General features: G+C 41.8%; 2 protein-coding genes across 3 annotated transcripts in view; one reads left to right on the forward strand and one right to left on the reverse strand.

Moving 5' to 3' along the window:
- Adamts2 (ADAM metallopeptidase with thrombospondin type 1 motif 2) overlaps nt 1-5,540 on the forward strand; it is a 202,095-nt gene extending 196,555 nt beyond the window's left edge. Inside the window, exon 22 of the mRNA XM_040748534.1 lies at nt 2,279-5,540. Coding sequence (XP_040604468.1) covers nt 2,279-2,739 — 461 coding nt within the window. The 3' untranslated portion in view covers nt 2,740-5,540. The remainder of the gene's footprint in view (nt 1-2,278) is intronic.
- Nucleotides 5,541-10,985: 5,445 nt separating this feature from the next.
- Nucleotides 10,986-27,755, reverse strand: part of Znf879 (zinc finger protein 879) — a 32,309-nt gene continuing 15,539 nt past the window's right edge. For both annotated transcript variants that reach the window (XM_013114753.3, XM_013114752.3), the window contains exons 3-5: nt 15,689-15,815; nt 15,117-15,209; nt 10,986-13,745 (exon numbers count right to left, since the gene is read on the reverse strand). In XM_013114753.3, the coding sequence (XP_012970207.1) occupies nt 12,319-13,745; nt 15,117-15,209; nt 15,689-15,815 (1,647 nt within the window). In that variant the 3' untranslated portion in view covers nt 10,986-12,318. The remainder of the gene's footprint in view (nt 13,746-15,116; nt 15,210-15,688; nt 15,816-27,755) is intronic.

The raw sequence follows: 27,755 nt of genomic DNA on the forward strand, positions 1-27,755 counted from the left end.
TAGTGCTCCTGATGGCCCAGGGTGCCACCTGCATAGGGCACATCTAAGGCCCACGATGGACAGGAAGGTGCCACTCATTTTATAAATTAGTTTCATGAGCTTTTGAATGACGCAATGGGCTCATGAGCCCGCCACTCACTTGCCATGGTGTATTTGCTCCCCCCGAGTGATCCCTCCTGCTTCTGTCTACCCTTTATGACATCAGGGGGCAATTCTTGCTATGTGCCTTTCCCAGCATCTGTCACACTTTACTTTCTCTCTCACTCAGAGTTCTGTGCACGACTCTCAGTTTCCTCCTAAAACAAATAATAAGTTTTAAAAGGCATTCCAGAAAACTGCTAATGAGAACAATCAACAATCCAGGTGGAATTCATAGACCATCCAGACTGGGGGAGGGGCACCCAGGTGACTTAATGTCTCCCATCCAAGTGCTAGCCAGGACTGGGCATGCTTAGTTTTTAAGGGGACTTTATAAACAATGTGTATGTTCTTGATGGCTTATCATCAATAGTTTTGGCCACCCATGGTGGTGCGTGCTTTTAATCCCAGCACTTTGGAGGCAGAAGACGGCAGATTTCTGTGAGTTCAAGGCCAGCTTGGTCTACATAGTGAAACCCTATCTTTAAAAAAAAATCCAAGAGTTCTTGTTATTAATCGTCACTGGGAATGGAATGGAAGATCAAACATCATAAAAATAAAAATTATCTTGGCGACCTTTCAGAGCCTCAGGACACACAGTCCAGCCTGCTGGAGGTGTAATTGACAACCCCTTATCTAGGAGATCTGTCTGGTCAGCAGTGTTGTTTAAAAAGACAACCACCGGTGTACTTTCAATAGGGATTGTAACTACCCCTTGATCTTGCAGATGGCTACATCCTGGAATAAAATGGTCTAGGATTTGCATATAATGTGTGCATCCTCCCAAACACTTTGCGTCACCCCCAGATTCCATGTAATTCCCAATACAATGTAAGCACTACATAGATAGTTCTTTTACTATCTATAGTTGTTTTTTGGAATACTGACCACAAAGGAGCCTGTTTAATACAGTGTTTTCCCCAAATCCTGTCCATGCTTACCTGGATCTAAGGATGTAGAGCCTGTGGGCACAGAGGACTGACGGACATGTTTTTGTTTTTGCTTTTTGGTTGTTATTAGTACACCAAGCTCTTAACCATTGGCTTTTTTTAAATTCACTCATTGGCTTGTTTTAATTTTTCAAAACTGAAGTTGTGCAGTTCAGTCAAAGGAAACCAGACAGAGAAACCTACCTGGTAAGCCAAGTGGAAAGGAGGGCATCCTTAGAAGGGATCTAAACCCTTAGGGTTGTCTCCATCAACTGAACACTGCCTTTGGCTAACCACTAATCAAGGACCGACCTTGACCCAGACTCAACCAACATTTTCAGCAAATATTTTAGACACCGGAGCTCATCTGGCCTTTGTCACAGCTAGGCCACTGTTGTTATAGTGGGAAAGTGGTCAATGAGAATAAATGTGGTTGTGTTTCAATAAAACTTTATTTATAAAACCAGATTTTAAATTTTAAATTAAAAAAAACAGATAAAAGGATGGATTTGGATCATGGCCCTGTATCGCTTCCTGACTTCTACAGGTAATCCTTGAATTGGCCTGGCTGATGGATTAGTCAGCTTCCAGGACTGTGTGATAAGATACCTGATATGTCAGATAAGTTTAGTACATTTGGGTCATAGCTGGTTGGAGCAGTGGTAAGACAGGATATGTCTGATAAGTTTGGGTAAGTGTCCGAAGACCTGCATAAGTCTGAGTCTTTAGTATCTGACAGAAACACCTTGGGAGGTCAGGCCAAGACAGATGGCACACAGGGAGGCTCTAGCTGAGACTGGTGCTTTTAGGTTGAACATTACCATAGAGTCAAATCCTGCCACAAAATTACATTGGGGTTCCACTGAGATGTCAAGTGTGAAGATGCGATTAAGTCCCATCCTTAAGGTTGAATTGAAGTCTCTCTTAAGAACGGAATGTCTAATCTCTGTCTCAACCTTAGAGATACCCTGAGAAAGCAGGCTCAGCTGGGGATTGCTTGCAGGAGGGGAGCTCTCCAGGTGAGGGGTCTGTGAATGCCACCCTGCTCAGAGACCTGGACCCCACACTTAACCTGGCTCTCCGCACAAGCTCACTGCCTCTGTGCTGCCTCTGGACTCTGTCACGTGCTTCCTCCAGCAATCTGCACTCGGCGGTGGGTACGTGTCTCCCTCACCTTGTCCTTTGGTTATTCTCCCACTCTTCTCTTTCAGAGGCCCAGTGCCAAGGCGACAAGTCAATGTTCTGTCGGATGGAAGTTTTGTCTCGCTATTGCTCCATCCCCAGCTACAACAAACTCTGCTGCAAGTCCTGCAACCCGGCCCACAACCTCAGCAACACAGAGGACACAGGTGTGGAGCCTCCACCCGGCAAACACAATGACATCGATGTGTTCATGCCCACACTCCCGGGGCCCACTATAGCTACTCAGGTGCAACCTTCGCCAGGGCCTCCCTTGGAGGCCCCCCTCAATGTCTCCAGCATCAATGCCACTGAAGATCACCCAGAAACCAATGCTGTGGATGTCCCCTACCAGATCCATGGTGTGGATGAAGAGGCCCAGTCTCCCAACCTGATCCCTAGAAGACCAAGCCTGTATGTAAAGACGAGGAACCAAAGAATCCAGGAGCTCATTAATGCAGTGCAGAGAAAGGAGAAGGCCGGAAAGTTCTAATAAAATGGAAAGATTCGCATCAACAGCTTTTTCCCCTTGCTTATAGCTATATTCCATGGCTTGGCAAATCTGGTGTTGTGGGAGACAAAGTCAAAATTCTCGCTTCCGAAAAGGTTTGGAAACTAGTACAAAAGAGTATATTTTGGGTGTGGGGGTTGTGACAATCAGACTGACATGTATTTTCCAGGCTAGGAATGACCTAAAGCTTAGGTTACAGTGGAATATTCAAGTTCCCTAGTTTCTATCAATGTTGAGAGGTCAAGAAAGATTACTCCCAGAGAGAAAAAACTTGGCTCCCACTTACTAAGCAGTGGTTGAGAACTGCCATTTCCCTGGTGATGACAGTGCTGGATCAAGGCATGAGAGCACTGGGGACTGTTAAGTGACATGATGTTTTATTTAATAGATCAGCTGTCAGGTTGAGTACACTGAAGTGCAGGTCATGAGCCAAAATGGCCTCAGAGGCCTGGAAGATGGCTGGATGAATGTGGTAGCTATTAGAGGACTTGAAGCAGCCAGAGAGCGGCACCCGTCTAGGGCTGTTGGTGGGCTCCAGCCGTAGCTGCCAGTGTGACATGTGTTTCTTCCGTGCCAGCCTGGCCTTGTCGTATGTTTGCACATCCAGACACCTGGGTTTCCTGTACTCAAAACGTTTTAAGTTGTAGGGGTGGGAGTAGGAGATGACCCGGGAATTTTAGGTCTAGACCCACCAGACCGTAGCCTCTGGTCTGTTTTAATTATTAACTGATTATCTGGTGCAGTTTCAACATCTGGTGCTCATGGTGTGCAGTGTTTTGATCTCAGCCGAGCATGGGCTGTGCACCTATTTAGTTCTTTCCAGGAAAGTGATGAGACTCCTATAATGGGGGATATGAGGACAGTTCCAAACAGGAGTCATTAGGTCAAAGGCAGTAAGGACCATCTCCTCTCCATCACCTTGGCCTTGCTTGATGCTGCCCATGCTCTTGTGGAAAAACCCCAGTATTCTTCTCTGACAAGTCTGGGTCAAGGCCCCAGAGAGGAAAAATGAACTCTGCTGGGATGACCCAGCATGTGGCCCAAGACGCAGGAGTCTCCCTTTCCTGGGATCCCAGTACTGCCACCAGGGTGGGGAGGTGCCAGGCTCTGGGGCCTCAGATTCAGACTATGGGTTTTACCTATAGTCTGACCTTGCCCCTTTATACGTTCTAGATCCAACAGTATGGTCTGCAATACGGTGGGAGGTGGGAGTCCCACTTTATCTTTTTTGTTTAGAAGCTTAGACAGCTTTTGTTTGAAGTAGAATGGTATTTGGTGACCCGGATGTGAATGGGGGAAATAAAAGGAAGTAAGTGGTTGATAGGAGCATGGTGAGCTTTGTCTCTTACTCACTGGCATTTTGTGAGCCTGCCACTCCAATACCCGACATGGTAAGACCCAAGAGCATATTAGCTCCATTGCTGGACCTAGCCTGACTGTAATTCTAAGCCTTCTCGTGTGCAGAAAAGTTCGAGAAGCTGTGTTCTCACCAATCGTATATCTTATTTTCTCTTATTGGCATCCCCCAGCCCTGCCAATCAGAGTTAAGAACACTGAGACTTGAGTCAATGCCATTGTGACTGATCCTCCATTGAGTTTTGGGGTGCTCAGTGTGCTTGTGTAAATCTGCATGTGTGCGTGGGGGGGGGGTCTGTGTGGATGGTCTATGGAAAGATGTCAGGGCGTAGAGATCAGCTGAACTAATGTTTAAGATGCTGCTTCACTTCCCTCCCAGAAGGTGGCCAGACCCTCACCACCCATTCCTTGCCTCCACATCCCAGACACTCCTACACTGCCCCAGCTCCCAAAGAACCAAACTGGAAAAAAAGATCCTTTGAGTATCTCTCCTACTATGTGTTTGAGAACCGTTTTGCTTTCCTGCCTCCTTAAGAACAGGGAAGGAATCCCATGGCTGGTCCTCAGTTGTGTTTACTAGTGGGCTGAAGAACTGAGTATTTTTTGTCTTTGGTAGAATGTAGAGGAATGTTCTAGACTAATAGTACTGAGTTTACCCATTCCAGTGTCTGTGGGATAGCAACACTCCATTGTCCGATCCCAGGAAAGCAGGGCTTCATAGACGCCGCATATGGGACAGCCGCAGGAGACAGATGCCCTGAGGGAGATGAGGTCCCTCATGACATCCTTGATGTCTTGCACCATGGGCTCCAGGTCTCTCTGGAGCTAGCAGTACTCATACACCTCTGCCCAAGGAAGACAGTGATCACTAGGCTCAGAAAAGCCTCAGGTTCCTGAGCACCAGGCTATCTGGAGAATGGATTTAGAAACAACCATAATAAGCTTTCAAAGCAGCTCTTACTTTGGAGGCATTCTTGTAGCCCTAGAAGCGGGTGCATGTCCTCTAGAAGTTTCTAGTACCATATTGTCCCCCAAGACTGCCCTAAGTCACCCAGAAAAAAAACTCCTGAGGCACCTGGGAGTCATTTTTTATTCTTATGGAGAATCAGAGCACATTTGAAGAAAGTTTTTAGGAAACCCTGTGGAATCTCATATATAAGCCTCACATTTGTATTTTAAGAGTTGTCTTTTTGGGTCTGTTTTAAGTATATAACTGGTGCTCAATAGCAATGTCTTTGTCTGAGGTAACATTCTGACTCTGTTTACTCCTGTGTGACAGGTGGCCACTGAATGGAGCCAAACATGGTGCTCAACTTAAATCACAAAATTTTATCTGACAACAGCCATTAATACATTTTTGTTCTGTATAGCAAAACTTGACTCCTTACTTTCATAACTTATTAAAGCATCTGTGGTTTTGCAAATCATGACCGTGTTGGTTTGTTACCTTGACTACACTCATCCCCAGCCTAAACCCAGGCAGGAAGAGATGTGTCATACTGGCAAGCCAATCTTGGTGATGAGCCCCAGGCTCCTGGGGCAGGGGGACATCTAAGAGCACTGGCTGAGCACTCCTTGGGAGAGAAGGGGTATCCTCTTCCAACTTACCTTAGGATGTGAATTAGCCAAGAGCCCCTCCCTCAATCCAATCATTGTGACCATTTCTCCTATGATTTCCAGGAGAAAACACTAGCCATTGAGCTAACTTTGAAATCCAGAGAAACAGGAACACTTTGTAGTGTAAAATAAGAGACATACTAAAAATAATGGAAATTTTTCTGGAATTCAAATTTTACTGAAAGTCTTGCATGTGTGTTTTTTAAATTTAGGCAGCCAACCTGTAGGCAGCATTGCACTTAGAAAATATTCTCTCTCACCCACTTGTGTGCTAGCCAGTATTGGAGAGTGGGGTAGGGAATTGAAGAGCACACTCCTCCATCTACTGGTGTAAAATCCTTGGGGGTAGGCCATGAAAAGAATATGTAGTTGCCAGCTGTTGGGTGCCACATTCTAGGAATGACCCAAATTTCAAAAGCCTTGATTTGTTATTCTAATACTTTCTAGATTCATAAAGCTCCTTGTATTAATTTGATAATTCTTAATAACTCCTGATTGTAGATTTTAGTATTTCTGCCATAGTTTTGTCAATTTCAACCTCTTTTATAAGATCACAGGCCACTTCATTATTTTGAGGGTCACTTGGGATACATGCAAATGTCTAGTTGACACTGTCTTCTTGGTGACATCATCTAATGATGAAGTGACCAGTTTTGCTTCTAGAAATGACTTGAGACTTTTTCTTGAAGCTAGGGGGCTTTGTGACCTTTCTCTGGTAGGAGGTTACAAAATGATACATCTATTCCCTTGTTTTTAGGTTTCCCACATCTAGGCATTTGTATGTACTGTGTATACGGTTTTTAACACTGGCTTTTGTTTTAAAGATTTTTATTTATGTTGTGTGTGTATGCCACATGACATCAGAAGAGGGTGTCAGATACTCTGAACCCAGAATTACAGTGGTTGTGAGCTCTCTGGCATGGATGCTGGGAACCAAACTCAGGTCCTCCAGAAGAGCAGCAAGCACTCTTACCCATTGAGCCATCTCTCCAGCCCTTGTTTTAAGCCTATTCCAGAGCTCATAATCATATGTATTACAGGTTGATCTCAAATTTGACAGAAATCTACCTGCCTCTGTTTCCCAAGTGCTGGGATTACAGGAGTGTGCTCCCACGCCCAGATCAGCCTAACGTTTTCCCATAAAAATCTCTATTGACACCAAGGTCCTTCCTTCCTTCTTGTGTAATCTTCGTCTTGACTTCTCCATTCTTTTTTTCTCCTCTTACCTTCTTTTTGACCATGTGCTCCCTCTACCCTCACTGCCCATTTTTTTCAGACATACCTGTGAGAGATCATTTAGCCTCTATGGATGCATCTGAGGAATTATACTGACTAGTTTACTGAGGTTGGAAGACTCATCCTAACGATAACAGCACCATTACCTAGGCTGAGGTCCTGAACTGTATGAAACGGAGGGTGAGCAGCAGACCATTGGCATCCTTTGCTCTCTGCTTCCAGGATATGGACGTCATGTGACCAGCTGCTCCCAGCCCCTGACACCCTGACTTCCCTACTATGATGGACAGTACCCTTGAACTGTGAGTCAAAATAAACCCTTTCTCCACTATGTTGTTACAGGAAGAGAACTAAGGTTCAGAGAAAACAGAAGAAACATCTCCTTGTGCTACTGGCAGAGAGGAGAAAGGCTACCACCTTGAAATAAGCCCCAGCTTAGTCTCTGAAACAAAAGCTTGCCTCCAAGAGCAAGGTGTTACTGGGGACTTTTTAACCAGAATATCATTAGATAGCCCCAGCTCTTTCCAGTCTCCTCCATGAAAAGAAGACGATAGTATATGGCCATGCTATCGTGAACATGGTCAATCTCATCTAATCTTGGAAGACAAGCAGGACCAGGCCTGCTTAGTGCTAGGATAAGAGGGAAGGGAATGCTTATGTCAGAGCCCAGGTCTCAACAACTACAAGTCTGAGATTTTACAGGAAGATTATCAAGAGTCCAAAGATTACAGAGATGCAAAACCCAAAACAAGAGAAAGGGAAGGAGAGGGAGAGACAGAGAAACAAAGAGAGAACAAATCAATATATCTTCTTGAACCGACAATGAAATATTTACCATGACAGGCCATCTGAACCTCAAGACATAGCTCAGCAAATAACAGAAATAACACAAACTCTTGAATAAAAACAAAACAAAAAACAAAGCAAAAAAACCCAAAACGTAACTAAATTAGAAACCAGCTGGGAATCTCTCATGGGCCAAAGAAATCTCAAGAAAAATTAAGGTTATTTTTTCTTTTTCTTTTTCTGAGAGATGGAGAGGGGGAGGTCAGAGGACAACCTCGGGTGTCTGTCCCCACCTTCCATCTTGTTTGAGATGTCTCATTTGATGCTGCATAAGCAAGACTAGTTCAGCTAGCTTGAAAGCATCTGGAATTCTCCAATGAGGACCAAAGACCAGTGGCTCTCCAGGAACCCTACAGGCATTTGGTGCTAGATTAGGGAGGCGGAGGCACTCAGCTTCAGGGACTATTGGGTTCTCGGCCTCTCTGGTGTGAGACAACTACTGCTGGACTACTCCAGTTCTAGCATGTAAGCCAATCTAATGGATTCCCTTTGAATATGGACTCAATGCTATTGGATCTGTGACTGTGGAGAACCCTAATACAAATGGACTACACAGCTAGAGCGAGACCAATGTATGTATCCATCATGGTGACCACCAAGTTTGTATTGACAAATTTGTAGATCACTTTCTTGAGCTTCCTTTTTTCTGACACACTATCCCAAGAGTCTCTGGTCCCCCTGCAACCCTGACGATAAATCTCTGCCTCATGTCACATCCACATCTAAGCACCAATAGAAAGAAACAATGAAATAAAGTGATAAAGACCTTGCTGACCACTGTTGGTTCACGGTTCCCCTGGCCAGAGAGAGGGGTCAGAGTTCAAAGATGTGATTGGCCTCTTCAGCCACCACTATACTCCACAGAAATGCCCAGAATGCCAGATGTTTTATTTCATGTGTTTCCTTCCTTAATCTGCTGCCATTACTTTTCAAGGCATCTTAACAGCTGGCCTGGGTGTTAGCTGCATTCAGTGAGAGAGATGGCAGAGTGTACTTACTCCATTTAAAGGGAAGCCAAATCCACTACTTCTACTGATTACAAACATGTCCATGGAAGATGAACTGTCAAACCTAGGCTTCTTTGATAAGAGAGGAGGATTCTGAACAGAAACCTCACATTCATCACTTTATACCATCACTTTTTTGCCTCAATTTTTATTATATTTAAACATACATAGACAAGTTTAAAGGTGAGCAATGAGAAATTCTATATCCACCACAAAGATTCAACAATCACTGACCAATTCTACAGTTTCAATTTAAAATATGCTGCAGACATTATGACTTGTCAACTTAAAACTTTTGCATGCACGTGACAGGGAAATATAAACTCAATATCTATTCTAAGAAAAATAAGCATACCACATTATCCAATACCTAGTCTCATCTTTATATTTCCCTAAACATCCCCCAAATGTCTTTTACAGTTTCATTCCTGACTATATTTCTCAATAAAGAGTTACACTTTGCATGTGGCTGTCTCAGGTGTCTTGGAAAAAAAAAGTTCATGTTTTGTTCTAAAATGTTGACTATTTAAAAAGTACAATTCAATGATCATTTCTGATGTCTCAAACTATATTACTGTATAATCTAACTTGTTACCCTCAATTCTTTGTAAATAGGAAGGGAAGTCCAGATAAGAGATTTCTGTAGACTTTCACTAACTGGTTTTGGCAGTGTGTCATAAATAATAGTGTGTTTCTAAGGCCTTGGCAGAAACCTCAACGGCTGTTGCTCACATGCAGGGGACTCTACTTGCCAGAGCTCAATATGAAAGCAGGTGCTTCTTCTGCAACTAACAGCTGTGCTCTTTGGGGTTAAGCAATGTTTCTTAATTTTTTTTTATGTAGTAGGTTTACCATCAATCATTTTTTTACAAGATTTAATGACAATGACAGTTACTAAACAATTTTTTCTAAGCTTATTGTTTGTGTGCATATTTAAAGATGGCTTTCTTCAAATAATTTTATAAACTTTTTTTCCATAACCTTTGGAAGATATTACATCCAAGCCCGTCATGAGTATGATGTTTGAAGTATCCTAAGTTTGACCAAAGGATGCACCTTCACGTTAGTCCCCATGTCCATCTATATTATATTAGTAATTCTAAAATGATGTTTTATCATAAGAATACACTCTAGGTACATTTATATTCCCTCTGAACCAAACATGCAACCAGTCTTTTTTTCAAGGAGTCCTGAGTCCTTTTGATGGTGAATAGCATTTGCAAACCAGAAAGTGGGCACTGAGCATGCACATGGCCACCAGGGACATAAGAAAGTCTGAGGTTCATTTGAAGCCTTATTTTTTCTACAAATACACGTAAACACATAAAACTACTCTGATGAGCCAAAAGAAGTAAATCAAGAAACATATTATGCTGAATGCCTGCTTAATTCTAATTCTTTCCTCAAACAGAAGGGTCTAATTAATGTTTAGAGTAATTTCTAAAATGACAAACCAATTGGGTAAGGAAAAAGGACTAGGGGAGATTTAAAATATTAAGATGATGAATAGATTGTTTAATATAAAATATTCATCTATAACTTTATACTTAAATCCTAAGGGCTGGAGAAATAGCTCAGCAGTAGAGCACCTCCTAAGCATGAACAAGGCCCTGGATTCAGTCGTCAGCACTATGAAGAAAAAAAGAGTATTAGAAGTTGTATAATAAAAAGGCAGCCTTACATGGAAGCATACCAAAGCAATACCACTATCTGGACCTTCGTTGGCTTTGAGAATTTAAGTAGTTATTATAGAAGCAGGTATAATCAGAGACAGAAGAAAAGGAGGTATGTTCTCAACTCTACTACTAAGACCAAAGCTAGAGGAAACTCCAAAGATAAATGATTATATCACTAGCATTAACATTTGAACAGGTTACAAAACAAATAGTGTTCTTGAGCCTTGAGGATAGAAATGAACCTGTTACTACCATAGATTATCAGAGCTGAAGACCTCGATTCTTGAAAGGTTATAAATTAAAATCCCTCCTGGTCCTATTGTGCTACCAGATTCATAGCAAGAGATTCTGTCAACATCAGCCTTCTGCAACATATAATATACTGCTTGGATGACAATCTGCCTACCTGTGTCTGCTCAGGCCAACTTCTACAGTACTGTGACTATTCAGCTATACAAAACCAGATCCACTACAAACACAGGCAAGCAAATGAAAGTTTCCCTTTGGGGAAGTATTTAATTTGAAAAAGTAAATTCTAAGTTAGTAAACAGAGTATACACATTGGCACACACATCTACCCCTGTATATGAGAGTATGTGCATGCAGCCATTTGCCTATGATGATGTTTTGGTCAATGATAGACAACATATATCACAGTGGTCTCATTAGACTATAACTGGCCTGGAAAATTCCCACTTGTCTAATGACATCAGAGCTGTCATGACTTTATAACCATCATAACACCTTAGGCACAATTCAATACTCACTTGTGCAAATAAACCTGCTGTGCTGGCAGCCAGATGACATTGCAGCACACACAACTATGTACAGTACATGACATATGATGATGGTGACAAACTATATTACTAATTTATTCACTTGCTATACTATATTTTTATCTATATTTTAGAGTGTACACATCCTATTAATAAAATTTACACCAAGCATGATGGCTCATGACTGCAATCCCAGTATGTGGGAAGTTGATGCAATAAGACTACAAGTTCAAAGTCAGTCTGAGCTATATAATGAGATCAAGGCCATCCTAGGCTACATAGTGAGACCCTATCTAAAATAAACTAGCAAATCAATAAAAAATACTATAAAAGTATGGATATATGCATATGGAAAAAGAGAAAGGAAAAATGTAATTAAATTATAATCTCAATTTTTTTAAAAGTATGGTATGTTAATCACCTCAAGAGATCATGCTGATTAGCTGACCCAGACCATCTAGGGTTGTGCAAGTACAATGATGCTTCTATAAAGACGAAACTGCCTAATGGAGCATTTCCAAACTGTATCCTCACTATTAAATGACATGACCATAAATACATAAAATCATATATGTGTATATATGAATATATATGCATACATACAAACATGTATGCTGTATAAGGGGCACTTCATAAAGAGTTCTATTGTTGATAAACAACAAATTATTCTCTTCCTCTGCAGTGGCTCTTTATGAAAACGAGTTCTCCCTAGACCAGCTCACCGTTTTAGGGACTGAGGCCCCACAATTCTTCATATTATCAACTATTTCAGAGACCATCTTGAAAAGAAAAGTCATGAAACAATGTTTATATGAAACAGTTACTCATGTGTTTTGTTTTTAAATGAGGCCTTCATACTTTTTCTATGAATTTAAAAAATGATATTCAATTTTTTTTGTAATAAATCTTAAATGGTTGCCATCACCATTCTTGGTATTTTCACTGTTCAACTGCATATGATTTAGTAGTAAGTATTTGTTGTAAAGTAAAAAAGTTGAAATCTATTTGGATTTGTACTCTAGTTACTCTTCTGGCTGCTGTCTTGGATTAGAGGGATGAATTAAAATCCTCGGGCTTGTCTCCTCTCAGAAATTTCTGATACGGAGTAAGGGATGATCCATAGATAAAAGGTGCTCCATATTCTTTCCATTTATAGAGCCTTTCTTTAAGGTGAACCTTTTTGTGTCTACAAAGGTTTGACCTATAACTATAGGCCTTCCCACACTCCATACATTTGTAGAGCTTCTCTCCAGTATGGATTCGCTCGTGTTCAGTTAGGAACGAATACTGGCTGAAGGCCTTTCCACACTGATTACACTGATAGGGTTTCTCTCCAGTATGGATCCTCTGGTGTCGATAAAGGTTTGATTTACAGCCAAAGGCTTTCCCACATTCTTCACACGTGTAAAGTTTCTCCCCAGTATGAATCTTCCGATGTTCATTGAAGGATGAATACTGGTTGAAGGTCTTCCCACATTCATTGCATTGATATGGTTTCTGCCCAGTATGAATTCTCTGATGTTCAATAAGGGTAGAGACACGTGTAAAGGTTCTCCCACATTGCAAGCACTGGCAAAGCTGTTCTCCAGTATGGAGTCTCTGGTGTTCAGCTAGGGATGGAAACTGACTGTAGCCTTTCCCACACTCAGCACATTTGTAGGGTTTCTCCCCTGTGTGGATTCTCTGGTGTCTGTGGAGCTTTGCTCTGCAATTAAAGGCCTTGTCACACTCAGCACATTTATAGAGCTTTTCTCCAGTGTGAATCCTCTGATGCACAGTGAGAGTTGAACACTGGCTGAAGGCCTTCCCACATTCCCGGCAACAGTAAGGTTTCTCTCCAGTGTGCACCCTCAGGTGTTTGATGAGTGTGGAACTGCTGCCGAATGCTTTCTCACACTCACTACACTTGTATGGCTTCTCTCCGGTGTGGGTTCTCTGGTGAGCCAGGAGAGAAGATCTATGGCTGAAGCATTTCTCACACTCGTTACACTTGTAAGGTTTCTCCCCAGTGTGAATCCTGTGGTGCTCAAGAAGATGGAGACTTTGACTAAAAGCCTTCCCACATTCACTGCAGACATAAGGTTTTTTTCCTGCGTAAATCTGGAAGCTTCTCATTAAATCAAAATCCTGTGGTAAATCTTTCTCCACAGTGTCATACATACTAGGTACCCTTTCTTGGGGATCACTCTCTTGTGAGACAAGTGCTTCACTGATAAATAATGGTTTTCCCAGCTCAGGGTCTGTGGAATTTCCATCTTCACTGAGAGTCTCCTTGGGTGAAGCCGCCTCCTGCTCATGAACTTTCTTTTCTTGTTCCTGTGTTATTAGGCTCTGAGATTTCACAACTTCTCCAAAGTTAGTTTTCCAGTGAGTACCCTCAGTGGATTCATACTTTATTAACCCATGAGATGTTTCTTCAATAAAAACGTCTTGTTTGGAAGGCAGTGCTTCTACCCTTGGCCAAATCTGGAAATCTGAAAAGAATTGGAAGAATTTATTCTTCCTTTGCTGGAAGAGAGACATGGATGTATCAGAAGGTCAATGAGATTGGCAACAACACACATGAAAGAGGTTTGGTGCAGTCTGACACCAAACATGGACCTAGATCTGGAGGGGAGGCAGGATGATAAGAAGCAAATGGGTTAAGGAGTAGGGCAGGACACAGGTAAAGGTTCTCCCCCACTGTGCTCCAGTATGGAGTCTAACAAATCAATGCTAAAGATGAAGGACTGCAGTTCGAGAGAAAAAGAATTAAGCAGGAAGGACAGACCAAGACAGAGCAGAAGACTTAAGGATATGGAGCAACGTGACATGATAAGCTGAAGCTAAGCACCATGGAATTCCTCAGGTTCCCTCACTTCCTGCTCTGTGTACAGAAGGGGTGGGCAGGTAGTTCCCTTTACTTTCTTCTACTCACAAGTCACTTTCATTGTATTTCCCCCATGCTTCCTCTGAAATAATTTTAAAGTCAATAATTTTAAAATATTTGGGCTGTTTTTCTTAAAATTGTGACTTCCCATTCAACTGTAATTTCATCACAGCTTGAGGAGGGGGGAAAGCATCTCTGTTAAAAAGATGAGATTTGGATCTTAAAAATTATAACAGCCCCAAACACAGCTGTAGCCATGTTTGACCTAAGTCCAAGACACTGATCAAAAGGAAAAACTATAGAGCAAGTCAGCTATGTGTACCAATCTACACTTCAGACTGAAAGAGTAACGTTTTTCTTGCTGTTTCTCATCACTGTCTACCTTTCTGTTAGGCCAAATGAGAAGTACTATATTCACTTCTTCTATAATCTGGAACCAGAAGACTCTAATATCTTTGTAGGAATCTCATGAATATAACGAAAATCTGTAAGTTTTGTGAAGTTAGTTTGTCCTGAAGGTCTGAGTATGCCCAACCCCAAGTTCAGCTCTGACTCTAGGGAAAAAGATTTAGTTTAAGTTCATGTTAAGAACTCTGAACTAGCCAGGTGGTGGTGGCACATGCCTTTAATCCCAGCACTCGGGAGGCAGAGGCAGGCAGATCTCTGTGAGTTCGAGGCCGGGCTGGACTGATAGCCTCCAAAACAATACAGAGAAACCCTGTCTCGTAAAACCCAAAAAAAAAAAAAAAAGAACTCTGAACTAAAATTCAGTTTTCTTTACTCAATCTATACTGAGAATGGATTAATGTTACATCATTGCATTTAGATGGCTGCAAGTCAACAAGCTATCTGTTAAAAAAACAATGGGCCCTGAACATCACAATAGGGCTCATTACTTACAAGAATGTCACTGTTGCAATTGCCCTTTCATATTCATGCAAACTCCTGTGTCTCCATTTCCCAATGTCTTACTCACCTAAGCAGGTGTCTTCAAGGTCTTTTCTTTCCATGCAGGGATCTTGTCCTTTCTGCAATTTGTGAATCACCCGAGGTATTGAAACCTGGATCCCTGCTCATGAGAAAGGGAATAGAGTTGGGATGAATGGCCTAAAGAGCAATCTTATGCCACTCACCTGACTCAAAAGCAGAGAAAGTCAGTCTTAGAAGACGGGGCATGCAGTGTGATCACTTCCAGAGGAGAAGTGAAGTTAGAACATGGAGCAAGAAGCAAGGTCCAATTCAAAATTAATACATGGTTCTGGAAATGAACTTCTCTGACACAGGGTATTCCTGTACAGTTTTCAACAACATCTAAATATCTTATATGATTTAAGACTCTAAACTGTCCTGTGTCAGAAAACTGACTGGGAGCAGGGTGCAAGGAAGGGCAAAGAAAAGAGAAGGGAGCATAAAAGGAGTCGGAGAAAAAACATGCTTTCAACTCCTCAGAGATCTGACTTTCCCCGGCAGCATAACGGAGTAGAAAAAAGTGGACTCTGAACTCAAAGACCAGCATCTAATACACTGGTTAGAGGCAAAAACCCTTACCCAGTGAGGCCAGGTTGCTGTAGTTCTCCAGCATCACCTCACGGTACAGGCTTCTCTGTGCAGAGTCCAGATGCAACCACTCATCCTGGCTGAAGAACAGGGCCACATCCCTGAATGTCACAGGCTCCTGAAAAGAGTAAACCCATTCTTGAGTACCCTAGAACAACAGTTCTCAATCTGTGGGTCACAACCCCCTGGGGGAATAAATGGCTCTTTCACAGGGGTCACGTATCAGATATCCTACATATCAGATATTTACATTACAATTCATAACAGTAGCAAAATTACAATTATGAAGTAGCAACAAAAATAATTTTATGGTTAGGAGTCACCACAACATGTGGAACTGTATTAAAGGGTCACAGTTATTAGGAAGGTTGAGAACCACTGCCATAGACCATCACCTTCCAGGATGAAGGTGACACTTGATGCTTATCAAGGAATTCTAAAACTATCTCAGTGTACTAAGTATTCTGAATCACCTGTTATGTCATTTTTGGGCAATAGTTCTTAACTATTTCACTAAGCAAGTAGTTACTGAGAACCTACTAGAATCAAAGACACATGACACCAGCTGTGGAGATTAGGGATTGTGGGGGCAGAGTCCCTGACAGTAGGGAATTAAAGTCCCAACCTAGAATTTTATAGTGTTTCTAAACAAGCACAGCATTCCCTCACTCAAAACCTAAGTAAAAGAAAGAAGAACAACATAAGTCAGAGCACACGGAGAGCAGTGCAAGAAAGCTGAGGGAATGCCAACCAAACACAAAGAACTCCATGGACATAAAAAATAAAGAAGAAATAGTTTAATGAGCATGTTAGGAATTGTGGTAGGAACTCTGCATATACTATTGCCTTTAAATCTTATGAAAACCCTCTATGGAAGAGGCTATGTATAGTTGAAGTACTTTGCAAATGGAAAAGCAGGCCTAGGAAGGTTAAGTAACCTAGGTCAGGAGTTGACTCAGTAGGTAAAGGCACTTGTTGTCTAGTCTTGACAACCTGAGTTTGATGGCTGAGCACCAACGCAGAACCAACTCCTACAAGTGGTCCTCTGATCCCCACACTTGTGCTGTGGTGCATACACACACACTCAATAAATAAATAAACAAGTAACCTTCCCAAGAGAATACTAGCAAAAAAAATGGTAGAACCAGGGTTTGAGTTCAGGTAAACAGACCTCTAAGACACTACCAGATAGGTTTCTATTCACTATGAAAATCAAAAGAACCATAGGATTTGCAAAACTCTACAGGTACCAGAGAGTCCTTAAGAAAGTAATTTCAGCCTGGTGGTGGTGGTGCATACCTTTAATCCCAACACCCAGGAGGCAGAGGCAGATGATCTCTATGAGTTTGAAGCTAGCCTGGTCTATAGAGCGAGTTCCAGGACAGCCAGGACTACACAGAGAAACCCTGTCTCAAACAAACAAAGAAACAACAAACACAGAAAAAAGTAATTTCTTCCAAAAGAAACTTAATCCCAAAATAAGAGATAACACAAGCAAAAGAGATTCTTGTACAATACAGACGAAGGTATTAAAGCTTTGTAACAATGCTATGGGTGAGTATTTTACTGAAAATCCATCAAAATGGGAAGGCTTATCATGCTAACCTTGCATTTTCACTACTGGGACTGACTCCACCACAACATTCTTACCACTATGTAGGGACATTCCTCCAGAAGGGTCCCTGGCAGGCTGGTTACAGGACCTGTGAATGTGTCATGCATGAGAAAATGGACTCTGGAATTGTTTACCTTCAGGATTGTGAGATAGGCAGACTACTAGATTACTATGCAGGTAGAGCTGTAATGACAACTGTCCTCATAAGAAAGACTCAGATGTAAGAGAAGCCCACAGATAACAGAAGCTGTGGTTGAGGTGATAGAATGACTTCTAGGCAGTGAAAGGGCATTTCCCTCCCAGTATCCATCCAGAACCAGTCCAGTACACAGGCTGACAATAAACCAGTACGAGACTGTCAGAACTGTGAGACAATCAATCAATTTGTGCTGTTCTAAACACCGAATCTGTGGTACTGCTACACAGCAAAATAATAACAACAACATAGAGGTAAAATTTTAAGGGTAACCTACATGTTTATTAATACGGCAATGGATATGCAAATGATAATACATGTTACCTGAAATACATATAGCTATTAAACAGAATGAGGTAAACTTGTAGCCTGACACCAGATTTTATATACTATTGATTAATATGTAAAGGTAAGCTACAAAACTTTTGAAAAGTTTTATATACATATACATCCATGCAGGGTTCCAGGACACTTCCCTAATTATTTTTTGGAGTTTGTGGAGAGAGGCAGAAAAGCAATCTTTCATTAATTTCTTAACATTCTCACATTTTTTTCTACGTATTTGTTTGTTCTTTTTGTTTTCAGTGCTGGAGATGAAACTCAGGGCTTCACTCATTTTAAACACGCACTCTACTGAAGAACCAGCCTGCCTCCACTTTAGGTTTAAAAGCTATCTTTTAATAAAGATAGCTAGGTTCATTTCTGTTTATGATTAAACCTCTATCTCTCAAGGATTGGGCTATGCCCCACCTGTAACCTTAACTACAAATGGTTCTGTACTGCCTGTTCTAGGAATGGCAATCATGTCTTTGTTTCAAAGGGTTACATGCCACCTATTACTTCCTTGCTATGACTACCTGTTGTTTTGACTACTTTGTTATGCCCACTTTGCAACCTTTGTTTCAGGGGGGACTAACTTGTTATGCTTGTGTTCTGCTCCTTTAACCCCACCTATTTTGCCCACCAAATCATCTATTTGGAAACCTCCTACCACTGAGCTATAAAGCCCCGTCTTCTTCACATCCAATGCTGACCTCTCACACCCTGCCTTAGGGAGTCAACCTTTGCATATGAATAAAACACCTTGCTTTAATTATTTGCTTGTTTTAATTAATTTGGTCATGATGATTTGGGTCAGTTGTATTTTTCCTCACATCTTTGGAATTAACACTACCACTGAACTACATACTCAGCCCCTGAATTATTTCAGGTCACAATTTAGGGCCAGAAAGATAGCTCAGTGTCAGAGCATTTGCCTGGCATATATGGGGCCCTAGATTCAGTTTCCAGTAATTACAAAAACAGTCAGAATCAGACTAAATTTCTAAATTGGCTTTTCCATTATGTTTTGCTATGAGCTGGATGTGAGATACCCTTTACATGCTCATGTGTAGGCACATTCACTTTGTCCCCAGCCTAGGGCGCTGTTTTGAAAAACTAGAATTTTGGAGCTGTGGTCTAGCCAGCAGAAGTGGGTCACTAGAGTGGGCCCTGGAGAAATCTCATTCCAGTTAGAGCTTTCTGCTTCCAGATCTATACAAATATGAACAAACTGTATCTACTTTGCATTCCTTTCCTGCCATAATGGACTATAGTTCCTAAAACTGTGAGCCAATAAATTCTCCCTTCTTTAAGTTGCTTCTGTCAGATATCTTGTCCTAAGAAAAGTAGCTAACATATACTTCATTGCATTATCGGTGGTTTCTCTGAGAATTACAGTATATATTTCTTCTCTACAGCAAAGATGTTTCAAAGATTGCCAGAAACTTGCAAGTAAAGAGAATAGCACCATGTTTTCTTTATGTTATGGCGCAGGTTTTCCCAGTTTACAGGACTACACCAATCATACTCCTGTAACGCTTTCATTTAGAGGCAAAGGAGACAGCACAGCAAGACTGAATGAAGAGACCAAGATTCTATTGCAATCCTCCTAATAGTACATGTGGGGACACCAGACCTTGAGCAGAAACCCACTTCCCCTTCGGCCAAGCGGGGGGCCAGAATTTATCTGAGAGGACAGAGAAATCTGCCCCAGAATCTAAGACGCCCCTAAAGAACTTGCCTTCTATCTTTAATGTAAGCTGGGGTGGTTCTCCATAGTGGCTACCCAAAATGCTGCTGGGCCGGTACTTCCAAAACCTTGGTTGCCCCTTTTCTCTTTAATTTTTCTAGCCTCACAAGGAGCTGTAGGGAGAAGGAGTAACTGAGCAATCCGTTCTCCTGCAGGGATGGCAACAACCCCACTGCCCACTGATGTCATTATTTTAATCTCCCCCTCACTATCCTGGTCTATAACACCAGGGTGTACCTGGATGCCTCGAAGAATAGTACTGGACCGTCCCAAGAGTAGTCCGACCGTGCCTGGGGGCAATGGCCCATGCACCCCAGTAGGGAGGGCCTGGATCCCCATTTCCGGTGTTAGGATTGCCCAGGCAGAGGGAGCGAGGTCCAATCCTGCACTCCCGAGGTGGCTCTAAGGAGGTCTGAGATATGAAGGGGTTGCTCTGGGGGAGAAAATGAATCCTGCCACTGCCCGGAGCAGGGGTCATTGCCCCGTACACATTGGTTTTGGGGCCCTGGGGCGGGGCCCTCCTCCCGTTTCCCTGATTATTATTAGCAGGAAGGAAATTTCCCTCCCGGTCAGTTTTAGAGTAGCAGTCTTTGGCCCAATGATATCCCCTTTGGCAACGGGAGCATATACCAGGTCTCTTGAGACCCGTAGTACTATTTTGAGGGCACTCTCTACGGAAGTGTCCCTCCCTACCGCAGCTGAAACATGTTTTTCTCCTTCCCAGAGTGGGTCTTTCTTTCCCCACTTGGGGCTGAATAGCAGCAGCTAACACTTGGCCCTGGATGAAGTTTCCATCAATGTCCCTACAGATCCGGATGTAGTCATTTAGACTTTTATTACGATAGGGGCGAAGGGCCTCCTTACAGTACTTATTTGCATTTTCAAATGCCATCTGCTTGATGACTGGCATCGCAGGCCCAATACCCCCAAATATTCTTTCTGCTACCTGACTGAGACGGTCTACGAAGTCTTGAAAAGGTTCAGAGGGTCCTTGAAGGACTTTGGACAGATGATCCCCTCCTTCCTTGGAAGGCAATGCTTTCCAAGCCCCTTGGGCCACTGCTGCCACTTGGGCATAGACTGCGATGTCATATTGCATTTGTTGCTGAATGGTGGCGTATTGACCACTCCCGGTAAGCATCTCCACATTTCTCTGGGGCTGTCCGGCCTGTGCATTTCTTTGGGCTGTCTGGCTGCATCTTTCCTGAAACTCACCTCTCCAAATCAAATAATCTCCCCCTGATAGAGTCGCTCGGCAAAGCTGCTGCCAATCACTAGGTGTCAAGTTAAGAGACGCAAAAGATTCCATTAAGGAAAGTGTAAAGGGAGCCTGTGCTCCATAATTTAAAGTTGCCTCTTTAAGTTGTTTTATCTCCTTAAAATTTAAAGGGTTATGACGCCGAATGACCTGTCCAGAATTGTTCGGATCTGGAACTTCCATTACTGGGGCCACCACCGGGCAGCATTGGACCCCTCCTCTGGGTCTTCCCTCCAGGTCCGAGCAGGACTGGGCTATCTCAGAGTATGGGGAAGGGTTTCTCTCCCTGTCCTGTCTTTCCTTAAATTGAATCTTTTTTAGTTCTTTTTTTAAGGGCCGCGATCTCAGCAAGTAACCGTTCCTTTTCAGACTGTGACGAGTCTGAGTCTGAGCTACTTCCATTTTCTAGGTCTGATAGAGAAGGATATAACCGATTCTGACCGGAGTTCTTCTGTTTGGGTCGCGCCCGGAGATCTCTACCCGTTTTTTTGTTGTTACTAAGAGACTCCCCTTCATCCTCACTAACAATGGAGCCTCTAGTTTCAGTCAGGGTCCCTTCAGATGATTCATCATCACTCTCTGCCCCTGAACTCAAGGAGGCTTGAGTCTCAGTCTCTTGTAATTCTAAAAAAAGCCTCTTTTGTGTCCTGAACTACCTGGCGGTGACGAACCTTATCTGTCAAAAGCGCTCCCCTCACTAATCTCCATAAGGAGAATGTCGTAGGGGGTAAGGACTCAGATCCCTCCTTTCGTAAAAGTCTATGAAGATCACGGCGAACCTCCTCCCAATCTGGAATATTTAAATTTCCCCCAGTAATGAACCATGGACTGGCTCGTTCAATTGTCGCACCTGCTGTGCGGCCTGCATCCGAGAATGTAGCGAGGTGGTCGGGATAGATGACACAGAGACCGGTCGGTTGCTTTAAGAAAACTTTATGCTTCCCAAGTCAGCTTAGGAGGAGATTCCAAGTCCGCTTAGGAGAGAGAAGTCTCAGGAGAAGTCTCAGGAGAAGTCTCAGGAGAAGTCTCTCTAAGAAAAAGGAGCTTCCCTTTTTTAAGGACTTCTGCCATTCATCTACATACCATTCTTTCCTCCTGGCTGGTGGTCTAATCTCCGGCCCCAGAATCGGGGAGACACCACAGGGAAACAGGAAGAGGCATCTAGCCGTAGGAGGTGTGAAAGGCATGGTATTTCAGTGAGCAAGCCCTTATCTCAGCCCTATGAAGAGCTTTAAAGCACTGAATTGTTTTCAGTAAACATTACACAGATGCCTGCTCCCAGGCCGAAGGGGAAGTGGGTTTCTGCTCAAGGTCTGGTGCCCCCACAAGTACACACAGATCTTACTCTAATATCCCTGCATCTGTGCGAGTGACTTGGTTTGGGGAGCCCTCAAAGGTGGAACTCTTACTTACCCAGTTACCTTTCTAATGCTCTAACCTAAATTCTCAGCCAGTAAACTTCCTTTTAGCCACCAGAACTTCCTAGGGTTTTTCTTGTTCTGCTAGCAACAAATAAGCTGAATTTCCTTTTCCCTGAAAATGTCTTCATTCTGCCTTCATTCCTTTCTTTTTTTCAATTTTATTTTTTATTTTACATACCAACCCCAGTTCCCTCTCCTTCTCCTTCTCCTTCTCCCACCCCCCTTTTCCCCTTTCCCACATCCATCTACTCCTCAGAGGGAATAAGGCCTCCCTTGCAGAGTCAACAAAGTCTGGTATACCAAATTGAGGCAGGACCAATTCCCTCTCTGCTGTATCAAAGCTGAGCAAGGAATGGGCTCCAAAAAGCTAGTTCATGTACCTGGGATTTACATTCATTCTTGAAGACAGTTTTCACTGGGTACAGACTGAATGACAGTTTCTTTCTACATATGAAATATCTTTTGACTTTTTCTGGACTCTGTTGTTTCTGTTGAAAAGCCAATGGTCATCATTTCTCTCTATGTAAATATCTTTTGGTTTGCTTTCAAATTTGTCTATGACCGTTCAGTTCGATATGATGGGCAGCAGTCATGAGTGGCCATTATCACAAATTGTGGCTTCTCTAAGTGATATGTCCTATGCATCTAAATGTTTAACAGACTGGTTTTCTAAATATGTGCGTGTTTATGCACAGACACATATACACAAATGGAAACATAAATACACTCAGTATCTTGGTAATTTTATATTGGTTACATTTGAAATATTTGTATAAACTGCATTAAAACATTAGATTGTTTTCTCCTATATACTTCTTTACTATTGTAACTATAAGGCTTTTATACACATGAACTGCACACATGGTTCACATTCTACTCTTTTGACACACTACTACTAATGATAGGTATCTCCTTCTCACAAAACTCTGATTCACAATGGCAAAATACATTTCACTCCTTAGATTCTCAAAGTTATGTAGCCACATTCCTTGTGGATGGGTATTTGTGTCTTTACTTTTTGTGTGTATATGCATGTGCATGTATTTATATGTGTGCACATGTGTGTTGTTGTGGAATAATCGTTTGTACATTATGAAGAAGTGTCACTCTGACTGGTTTGATAAAAAGCTGAATGGCCAATAGCTAGGCAGGATTTCCAGGCATAGAGGACACTGGGAAGAAGGGCAGCACTGAGAGGCGACATGGAGGGCGCAGGCAAGCAGATGGACAGTATACAGGTGAGGTAAACAAGCTCAGAGCAGCACACAGACTGATACAAATGGGTTAATTTAAAAGAGCTAGCTAAAAACAAGCTTAAGCTATTGGCCAAGCTCTCATAATTAATGGTAAGTCTCTGTGTCATGATTTGCGAGCTGGCTGGTGGGACAGAAAAAGGCTCACTACAGATGGTGTCCAATGTGGTGGCACATATTTCCACATAACACCCAAGAAAGCTATTTAAAAAAGTGCCAAGCACACAAAACAGGGCCAAATGTGGCTTCCTAGTCCTGTAGTCTCTCATGCAGGCTGCAGTACAGACACCCATTTCCAGCCACTGCCTGTGGGCTTGAGCCACCAGCACACCGTGAACTAAGTTGTGTAGTGGCTTAAGATTTTGCTCATGCAGACAGAAAAGGTTGCAGATACACAGTGAAGAAAGTTCAGACAGAAAAAAAAAACCTGTAAACAGATGACAGTATGTTTAAAAATGCACATAGGCCTAAGAAAAACATAAAAGGTTATAAACAGTCATAAAATAATAATATTCTAAAAATAATAAAGTTTTTGAGGACAGAAGTAAGGTAATTTTTTTTAAAAGCCACTTAAGAGACGTGAACTATGCAGGGAGTCTAGATCCTGTGTGGTGTTGCATTGACTTTACATTTTTGATTGCTGATGAGCAAACAATAGCTGCTGAGAAACAGTGGGTTATAAAAACTACTAAATTAAACAAACCAATATATCTAAAAAATGTCTTAACTTCAAAATGGAAGTCAAAAAATATGTTATATTGGAGAATAGGTTATGCTCTTGTTCCCATAGAAAAAGAAAGGCTGTGGATTCATTCAAGGTTAAAGAGGATTAAGTTTGATTGGGGGAGAGCCCCTGAAAATCCCAATTATAGACATAAAGAAATAAACCTAAAAAAAAAAAGAAGACAAAAAAATACCTACAAGATAGGTGATATATCTTTTTACCTCCTCAAATATAAAACAAAAAACTCATCCTGTAAAATGCACAGTTCATAACTTATGTTAATTCAGATATATATGTTAGCTTTGAAAGTCTGTGTGTTTTCAGAACCAGTGGACCAGACACCAATGAAAACAAGTTGCCCAGGGGATCCTGTCTCTCTGAGTGCATGTTGTAGTTTCCTCAGAGTGACAGAGTGCTTGTTGTAGTTTCCTCAGAGTTTTGCATCCAGAACAGCTTCAAGGCTGCTGACTACCATGGTCCAGCCTCACAGACTTCTCCTTCCACGACTCCAGGTAAGCCTTGCACTTTCCCATTATACAGAGATTGGACAACAAATGATACAGCTAGCTCTCCCAGGACTTGATTAATATTCCAGTTTTCTCAGGGTCCCCTAAAGATGCCAATGCCCCCCAGAAAACAGGAAGCAGTCTAGAGAATACAATGCCACTTTCCCAAGAGTTGGGGTGGGTAGATTTTAATTGTTCAGTAGTTTATGGATGTTTATCATAGTTTAGGGATGTTGGTTACAAGTTGTTACTGGTCATGGTCAGGGAGCAAAGGAAACTCTATTCAGGGATCTCTTTTTGAAGGAAAAAGGGAGACCTAGCATAGAAATGATGGGATAAAAGGGTAGATTGTTGAGTCTGTTTTTGAACAACCACTAGTCTCAAACAATTTACATTGGTATGGACTTTTGTATATTGATACAAATTTAAAGTTATTTTGTTATGCTGTGTATAGGTTTCTACTTTTGTTTAATATGTTGTACCTATACAGCTTATTTAAAAATGAAAAGTTTTAGTCCTTGAAAGCTATTTAGGATAATAAATAAATGCAGGTTAATAGCTTGTCATCTATAACAATCAAACCTATAGTAATATTAGGAATGTTTTCAAAGTCATACAAAGATATATTTTAAATACATAGATGGTCTTCAAATACTTCAAAGTCCTACAGAATATGACATTTAAAATGTTTTGATAACATAGGGTTTTCATGACAGAGAGACACATCTGCTCCTGACAGCACCAATCTACTTCATAAAATGATGATGGGTATCAAAGAACCTCCATATGGAGTTTGCTTTCTTTGTGGCAAAAGCCCGCCATTTGGGCAAGAAACTGCCCTTACCTCTACTGCTGACAGTATGCTGTACAAACTGGACAAGTAGGACATGAAGGAACAAAGACTGCCGAACTTTGCCAAGACAAGGTGGGACATTCCTTCAAAAATTCCTGCTTCACAGCAAAGTCTATCAGATATTCTAAGGCTGTAGACCAAAGATTGATGCCCCAATGTTGCAGTGGAACCTTGGGTGACTTCCAGGCAGCTAGATATGTCTGTCATTTTTTAGTTTTGGAAGTTGCTTGCTTTGTACTTCCTGTGTGCTCAGGTAGTAGTATATCTTTCTCAAATCTCTGATGGAATTAAAGACTAGATAGTCACAGTTACAATTTCCTTTACTCATGATAAAAAGTAAACTAGGTACAAAACGCATCAAGAGAGGATAGATAATGGAGTATTTTTCTCTCAATTTGCCAAATACAAATGGACTGGGCATTGTAAATATAATTCTTACTTGATAACTGTTCTTACTGTATATAGTTTCATTTGTTAAAGTTAACACCTTTTCTTTCAGCTAGACAATACCACCTGATAATTGTTCTTATTGTATATAGTTTTACTATGTTAGAGTTAAAACCTTTTCTTTTTATTTATACAAAAGAGGAAAATGTTGTGGAATAATCTTTTTATATACTGTGAAGAAGTGTCACTCTGATTGGTTTAATAAAAAGCTGAATGGCCAATAGCTAGGCAGGATTTCCAGGCATAGAGGACACTGGGAAGAAGGGCAGAGAGGAGAGGAGCGGAGAGGAGACACAGAGGAAGCAAACAAGCAGGATGGACAGTACAAAGATGAGGTAAATGAGCCTCAGAGCAGCACACAGAGTAATAGAAATGGGTTAATTTAATTTATAAGAGCTAGCTAAAAACAAGCTAAAGCAATTGGCCAAGCTTTCATAATTAATGATAGTGTAGTGATTTGGGAGCTGGCTAGCAGGACAAAGAAAAAGACACTACAGTGTGTAGAGGCCAGAGACAGACACATGGTGGGTATCTTGTTCTACTGCTTTCTAACTTACTTTTTCAAACAGAACCTCTCATTGAACGTAGAGCTCACTGACTCGTAAGGTCTCCTGTTGAGTGAGAGTAAGGGTTTGCTTGTCTCTGCCTCCCAGCTTTTTATGAGTGTGCTAAGGTCTGAACTCAGGTCCTCACGCTGTGTGGCTAGCACTCTATCCATCCCCCTAGACTCTGCAGATGAGGATTTAGATGGCTGTTCTTGTCATAAACAGTATACAATGACCATTCCCCTAGCAATCTCTCTGGGTAGGGGCACACCTATAATTACAGGGTAAATGAATGATTCTCAACCTGTGGGTCGTGACCCCTTTGGGCATCACATATCAGATATCCTACATATCAGGTATGTACATTCAATTTATAACAGTAGAAAATTATAGTTATGACGTAGCAATAAAATAATTTTATGATTGGAGTCACCATTAACATGAAGAACTGTATTAAAATGTCACAGCATTAAGAAGGTTGAGAACCACTGAGACAGAATGAACTGTTGCCATGCATTTTTTGATTTGCAGATGCAGCAGGCTGTCCTTTTTCAAGATGGCAACATTATCTCTCACTTTATATACTCTTTGTATAATGAGACATTAGTACTTTCCCATCAAGATGAGTTCCCTCCCTCAACCCTATGAAGTGGTATCTTAAGTTATTTTTCTATTACTATAAGACACCATGATCAAAGCAACTTATAGAATAAAGAGTTTATTTGTGGCTTACAGTTCAGAGCATGGCAGCAGGCAGGCACACATATGGCACTGGAACAGTAGCTGAAAGCTCATATCTTGATTCACAAGCTTGGGGCAGAAAGGAAGTTAACCTCAAAGCCTGTCTCCAGTGACATACTTTCTCCAACAAAACCCATGCTTCCCAGTCCTTCTCAAACCGTTTTACCAGTTATGGACAAAGTACCAAATATGTGAGCCTATGGGGGCCATTCTCATTGAGAACACCACAAGAGGCTCAGGACTGCAGGAGCCAGGGGAATGTAATGGAAGATGTGGAGGTTTGAATGAGACTGGCCCCATGGCTCATATATTTGAATATTTGGTTCCTGAAGTGGAATAATCTTTTTGTACAATGTGAAGATGTGTCTTTGCCCAAGGCACCTTCTGATCAGTTTAATAAAGAGCTGACTGGTCAATAGCTAGGTAGG

Source organism: Mesocricetus auratus, unplaced genomic scaffold, assembly GCF_017639785.1.
Source record: "Mesocricetus auratus isolate SY011 unplaced genomic scaffold, BCM_Maur_2.0 Super-Scaffold_100007, whole genome shotgun sequence".
NCBI classification, from domain to species: domain Eukaryota; kingdom Metazoa; phylum Chordata; class Mammalia; order Rodentia; family Cricetidae; genus Mesocricetus; species Mesocricetus auratus.